General features: G+C 33.4%; 1 protein-coding gene across 2 annotated transcripts; it reads right to left on the minus strand.

Moving 5' to 3' along the window:
* Nucleotides 1-1,350: 1,350 nt before the first annotated feature.
* Nucleotides 1,351-6,645, minus strand: LOC109817220 (chloride channel protein CLC-b). Of its 2 annotated transcripts, none has more exons than XM_020382435.3 (6): nucleotides 6,356-6,645; nucleotides 6,042-6,242; nucleotides 5,488-5,665; nucleotides 4,103-4,635; nucleotides 2,328-3,477; nucleotides 1,351-1,705 (listed from the first exon to the last, which is right to left on the minus strand). In XM_020382435.3, exons 1-6 carry the CDS (start codon nucleotides 6,544-6,546, stop codon nucleotides 1,610-1,612), a joined length of 2,349 nt encoding a protein of 782 aa, XP_020238024.1. In that variant the 5' UTR covers nucleotides 6,547-6,645; the 3' UTR covers nucleotides 1,351-1,609. The 2 variants fall into 2 exon arrangements, with proteins under 2 accessions (XP_020238024.1, XP_082917005.1); XM_083060879.1 differs by having other exon boundaries at nucleotides 6,307-6,644.
* Between the last annotated feature and the right edge of the window lie 272 nt (nucleotides 6,646-6,917).

Genomic DNA, 6,917 nt, shown 5'->3' on the forward strand with positions numbered 1-6,917 from the left:
AAGAGACAATCTTATTCCTTCTATTATCTTGAATGATAATCTCTGATGCTCATGGTGCAATCCTACTACTCCAAATGTTGTTCCTCATGGTTCTTATTTAAGTTCTCATTTACAAACTCTCTATGCGTTAGAAGCACAAACACAAGATTCAAAAGGCTTCATCTCTAACACCCTATATTTTAGCTCTTAATAAGAAAACCTTGGATCGTGCTTCTAAAGTCAACCCACAAAACCATTTTAACCCAACATTTTTTATTTATTTTATTTAAAATACCTTTTATATTACAAATTCAAATGATAAATTAATTAAGTTTATAATATAATTATTTAAATAAATAATTACATTATTATTAAATTTCAAAAATCAAATGTTACAAAAGGACTATATTATATACTCTCTCCTTTCCATTTTTTTTTGACAAATTGATAATTATTATTTGTTTTAATTTGATTATCATTTTAAAATATCAGTATAATATTACAAAAAATTATTATACCCTTAACCATTATTAATGTCTTTAATAATAATGCTTCTTCTTTCCTTTTCAATACATGTATTATTGGTGAGATGCCAAAAGGTTTAAATGTATCTTAGAAAGTTGCATAATTTTTTTAATTAAATCAAACATATTAGTAATATTTCTTAAGTCTTATACCAAAACCTTAAATTTTAAACAAAATGAAATTAATGTAGTATGTCTAATTAATATTTTTCTAATACATTTATATTTCATTAAAAATATATTAATATATTAATTTAAAGTTATTAAAAAATTAGTTTACCTATAAATATTCAATATATTATTAATATTTATTTTAATAATATTAATAATATATAATGTAATAGATAATGTTTTATTTCATAATAATAAATGCATTTGTAATTTTAGTTATATATATATATTATTTGTATATTAAAAAAATTCATTGATATAGCCACTAAGTGTTATTCTTGACAATAAGGGAGCGGAATTCAATTTTCATCTTTTGACAATTTTTTAATCATATTTTAATATGATATATCATTACGCAGTGTCAACATATATGTCATTCACCTAATCAAAATTGTTAGATTTTTAATGAACTAAAGATTGGCAAAGGAATGAATCAAAGTTGTCCAATTGTAATATTTTGGAGACTTAATTTATTCGATTGTCCTACTTGGGGAGACTAAGACTAAATGTACATTTTAGTCTTTCCTATTTTTCTTTTTTAGTTATTGTAATTTAAAAAAAAAAAAAAGAATAAGGTACAAAATAAAATAAAATAAAAAATTAAAAGCAAAACACCCTATAGAAAGGGACAAAAAGTTATTTAACCAAAAAACAATTATTAGCAGTTTCTCGAGCGGAAAAAAGAAAAGTTACTATTCGCATTATTTTTGAATTTTAATGTTATTTTAGCCACGGGGAAGGAATGAAATTTAATTACTTGATAAATCTTGTGTGGCAAGAATAGGAAAAATTGAATATGGATTAACATCACTGTTGTATCTTATCCTTCTCCATGTATTGGCCCAAATAATGCAAAACTGAGGGAAAAGCTTCTTGCTGAACAGAGAAAATGGTCCCAATAAAGCTGTTTGTCCATTCATTCATTGATATTTGATTCACTTCCTCTTTGATTTTGCCAGGTGAGGAAACACTGTCAGAATGTTGTAGGCCAGTAGATCCTGCCTGGTCAAGATCCCAATCACAGGAGACACCTATGAGGAGAAAAAATTACAAGGTTAGTCATATATGGCTGTTTAACATTTTCTACCCTTATATTTAGGATAAAATAAGTGTTAATGACATTCTTTTTAATATTTTCTTTCTAATATTTACTCTATTAGTAGCCAAAATTTATTGAAAATCACAAATTGTGAGTTTAACATCTTATTTAAAGAGTTTAGATACTAATTTCGTTAAATCCTACCGTTATATTTCTAGAAACTCATTAAATAAGATGTTAAACTCACATTGTGATTTTAAAAGAATTTCAGCCAAAAATAAAGAAAATATTTAAAAGAGAATGTTAGAATGAGTGTCATATACATTTCTGATTACTATAATGTTTGTTTTTAGTCCCCTAGCATATATATCTCTTTTTTATCCTTCATTATGAAAGTGTGTGCATGTAGTCCTTAACTTCAGAAACAAAAACCACATCTGACATAATTTCACAAATGAGAGAGTAAAAACAAAAAATTTATTTTTGTACAACTAAAAACATATTTAACTGTCTTTCTTCTTTTATCTCATGAGACATATTCAAAAGAAAGGACTGTAATATCATATTTAATGTTTGAATGGAAATAATGTTGAAAATGTGCATGATAAACTCACCCCAGATCCTTGATACTTTGGCACAACAAGCATATGGCGAAGTCCTACTTGTCTGAAGAGAACCATTGCTTTTGCAACTGACATACTCTCGAGCACTGTAAAGGGAGTTGTATTGGTGAGAGGATGCAGATCAACAAACATGTCCATTTCCTCTTTAGTCACAGCCACATCTTCAATATTCCCCTCTCTCTCAGCCAACTCCACCCATGTAAATTTCTCCCTCACTTCCCACTCCTCAGTTCTCCTTCTCTCCTTCAAGAACCACTTCTTCTTGAGCACTTGTATAAGGTGTGCTCTCAGAATGATTCCATGAAGTTCTGTTGCCTCATTGGCCACTCCTGTAGGTGGCACCACCCCATCATCCATCACAGGAAAACCATTGTGTGTAGTGTTTCTCAATGCATTGACAATGTTGGCCACCTTCTCTATTCCCTTGAAGCTAACCACTGCTGGCTTCACATCAACAAGCTCTCCAACAGTGAGGTTCCTCATCCAAGGCTCAGGGTTTGCATCCATGAAAGGAAGGCCCTTCAAGTGGAGTATGATCTCATAGATGCTGGGGTTGAAGCTGTCTCCAACGGTTTTGGCTATGAGGAGAACAATCATGGTTATTGGCAATAGGAGGAGGTTGTTGGTTAGCTCAAGGAAGATGACACAAACGGACACTGTCATTCTCATTGATCCTGCCATGAGTGATGCTGCACCAAGGACTGCAAACAGCCCTTGATCAATGTTTGTGAGAGGCCCCATGAGGATGCCGAGAAGCCGGCCATAGCCGGAGCCCATGAGGATGATGGGGAGGAAGAGCCCTGATGGCACAGCAATGCCAAAGGTGATTAGGCCTAGGATGCAGTAGAGTGCAAAGAAGATTAGAATGGAGGATGGTTGGTATTCAAGGGGAGTGTTGGTTGAGAATATGTTTCTAACAGCATCATCATTGGTTGTTAGTAGAAGAGTTGCAAGATCATTGTAGTGGCCATCTGGACAGTTGAATTGTTTGAAGTTTCCAGAACGGCCGTTTGTGGGGCAGATATCTGGAAAGGATGGATCACAAGGGGTGCATTTTGCAAGGAATGGAAGACCATATTGGCATATTGATGTGAAGAGTGCAACCGAGAGACTGAGGAGTAGCTTGTACATTTTTCCTTTCCTGCAATAATTGAAAGTAGTTAACTCACTAATCAGTAATCATGCAATCTGGAATTGGTGATCATTGTTCATTGAACTCCAGGTTGCAATTGGTGATCAAAGGATGAAAGTTACATGAGATGCCTTGATTAGTTTGCCTTTTCTTTGTTCTTTTCATTCTAGGCCTGATCAAAGCACTTGTTCTATTTTAATATATGACACTTTAGTAAAGAGCGAAAAAATAGTTCCCTCTCTGTTCACTACATGGATTTGTGATTTGTGATAATATGCAAAAGGTTATAGGTTGAAAATTTATTGTTGTCAATATAATATTCTCTATTGATCAAAATACATAATTAGGATTTGACATTTTAAAATCAGACTTAGTCCATAATTGGGTGGCCACTGGCCTACTTAAGGTTCTAAGCTCTCTAGGAACTTTTCCTTCATTAGCAAAACTCAAACTCAAGATTTAAGGGAGACTGATATTCTTCACTCAGACCAACAGACTTTGGTTCAGTTATGGCATTGTTAGTTTCATTTACAGAAAGCTTATATTCGTATGCATTATATAGTATACTATTCAAAAGAAACAATAAGACATGTAATAATATGTTTTGATATTAAGATTAGATAAGTTTGCTTACTGATTGATGAGATTGTAGACACGAAGGACCTTATGGAGAAGATAGTTGTAAAGGCTTCCCAAAACCCCACCAAGGACTCCAATGATAACAACAGGGATGGCATCCATCGCATTGTACCTCACAGTGACATTGCTCACATCATACATGATGAGCCCTCCTTCACCAAAAAGGCCACATTTGCCTTCGTGGCAAAGTTCAATAGTGGCCCTTAGCACTACCACCACCACAGCAGTGCTGAAAAATGTTCTCCAGAGGAGAGCACTTCTCCACCAAGTTGCCACCTCTTCAAGGGCAAAGAGAACTCCTCCCACAGGTGCCCTGAATGCTGCACAAACCCCTGAAGAAGCACCACAGGTGATGAAATCGCGTCGGTCACGATCGTTGTTGAAATACCGAAGCCATCGCCACTTGATTCTGTAATTGTCAGGGCCTCCTTGGCCTAGTAAGGAAGCAATGCAGCTACCAATGTGCACCAATGGACCCTCTTTCCCTAAATCTAGTCCTGCAGATACAGCTCCAATGCTTCCAATTATCTACAAGAGCAAACACATTTGTTAAATTTTACTCAAGACATTGGTCATGTGATGCTACTTAAATGTGAAAAGTTGTACATTGTTTGCAACTTTGCATTATAAGCAATGGCATCGAGATCATATGATGCCTTTTTCTTTTGCCAATAATGATACATTTTTTTTGGGCATAAACTTGACTTGCCATATCTGTAAGTGGTAAAGAGAATACTATTATTGGCCCCATCATGGTTATTTCCTGTCATACATCTTAGACAAATTGCAAGTTTTAATGTTTGAATTCCATAAATACTATGTTATTGTAAGAATAAGAAGCCAATCCTGAATTCAATGATGCCATTACCGAAAAATTTGTCCTGAATCCTCAAGACAAATTGTACTAGCTTTACAGCTCACTGTACAATAACAAAACAGTTACCGATTGGGAAATTAATGATGAAAGAAACAATCATGATGAAGCACCGACAGTTGGAATGCATCAAAATTGTCTTTTCCTTTTTCTTTCATGTATATAGTTCATATAATGTCTAAAAAATAATGATCAATAACTAATTTGTATTCCTCAGCAATAGTTTAGTTTCCATTGGCTAAACATTATTTTAATATTGATGGGAATTGATTTTGGGAGTATCAAGTCGACATCATGTCACAAGATAGACCTTACAACCAAATGTTTGTCACTTTACCTTCACTTTTGTTCCTTCATGAGCCTCTTTTACAACCCTCCAACAAATACTCGCAAAATAACTTACAACATGCCTTATGTAAGAATATTCATATTCTTCTTTGATGTAAGTTAAGTAAATCAGAAGTAAAAGAATTGAGGCAGTGTAGCATATAACATAACAAACTAACCTTAACAAACAATGTTGTGGCACCATACATGTTGGGAGTATCAACCCCATTAAGATAAGCTTTGATTTCTGGTATTCCAGGTCCAGCAGCTGTGGGTGCAAAACACACACACAGAATAGCAGCAACAAATGTCAAAATGAAATTCAAGCCCGCGAAATATAGGAAACCCATCAAGTACCTGCACCATATACCATATATTCAAATTCATTCATAGTTTACACACAAATCCTATTAGAACAAAAATACATTTACTTACGTACTTTCAATATTATTTTCTTTTCTAATTAGAATTATAGTTTTATCTTATAATTTATGTTGACTTTTAATAAAAACCTTTATCACGATAATTATTCAGGTGAATCTTTAATTCTAAATAGATAACAAAACCATGATATTTAATAATTTATCCGACATATTATTTGTTTCAAATTATAGAACCTATATGGCATCACTAAAGATGAATATCTTGTAAAATTGTCTCTCACAAAAAAGTGAAGAAATTTTTTCATTATTAGAAAGAATAGAAGGTGAGGCAGGTTTGATCTGATTCTGACCTTTCTTTTTGGATATATTTGACCACAGCAAGAAGCTTGTACCCTGCAATGTTCTCAACAGCAAGATTGATGAGAGTGGCTATGACACCAGTGAGAAGTCCAACAAGGAATGCCAGAGTCCATTTCCAGAATATGTATTGCAACACTTGAGTTCTTGATCTGCTCCTCCAATCTTGTTTGAACAAATCATTCTCATTGATCCTGCACAGATATAGCCTCTTCAAAATGAGTAACTTTAAGGTAGGAACTGCAAAGTTTCATTTACCATGATGATGATAATTGAGCATGGATGGTGCCTTATTCTGGATTCTTACTCATAGTCCAAGCTTTCTATGTAGGAAACTTTTGCTCCAACAAGAGCAAGAGGATTGGAAGACAAAGTCCTGTTCCTCTTGAGAAGTGGCTCATTCAGTGGATTGCTTTCTGGATCTCTCTCTTCAACCTCTTCCTCCATGGTGTCATTGATTGATGTGCTTTCTTTATGCAGACTAGATTCCTCATTCATTGGAACAACTGTGCAATTGAGGCAGAGAAACTGATGAATGTCTGAAGTTGACAACCTTATGAAAAATAATGTTTTGAATTGGAACACACTAGAGGGCTCCAACCAGCTTATAAATGCAAAAATAATTAAAGTATTTGCCACTTTCATTAAAATTATGACATTTGGTATTTAAGATTGACAAAAGTAAAACTAGTGGACCTGTCATTAGATAAGGTTATTGTTTTTGTTGTTAATATGTATGATTGATTTTTAGTGTTTTTAATTTTTAGAAAATACACAACAAAAAATGTCAAATCAAATGTAATAATTAGAATTTAATTAGAATCACTTATAGGTTCGTCCCATTATGACTTGTTATATAAGATAAATTT

The sequence above is a fragment of the Cajanus cajan genome, chromosome 1 (genome assembly GCF_000230855.2).
Source record: "Cajanus cajan strain Asha chromosome 1, NIPB_CcT2T_4, whole genome shotgun sequence".
In the NCBI taxonomy this organism is placed as follows: Eukaryota; Viridiplantae; Streptophyta; class Magnoliopsida; order Fabales; family Fabaceae; genus Cajanus; species Cajanus cajan.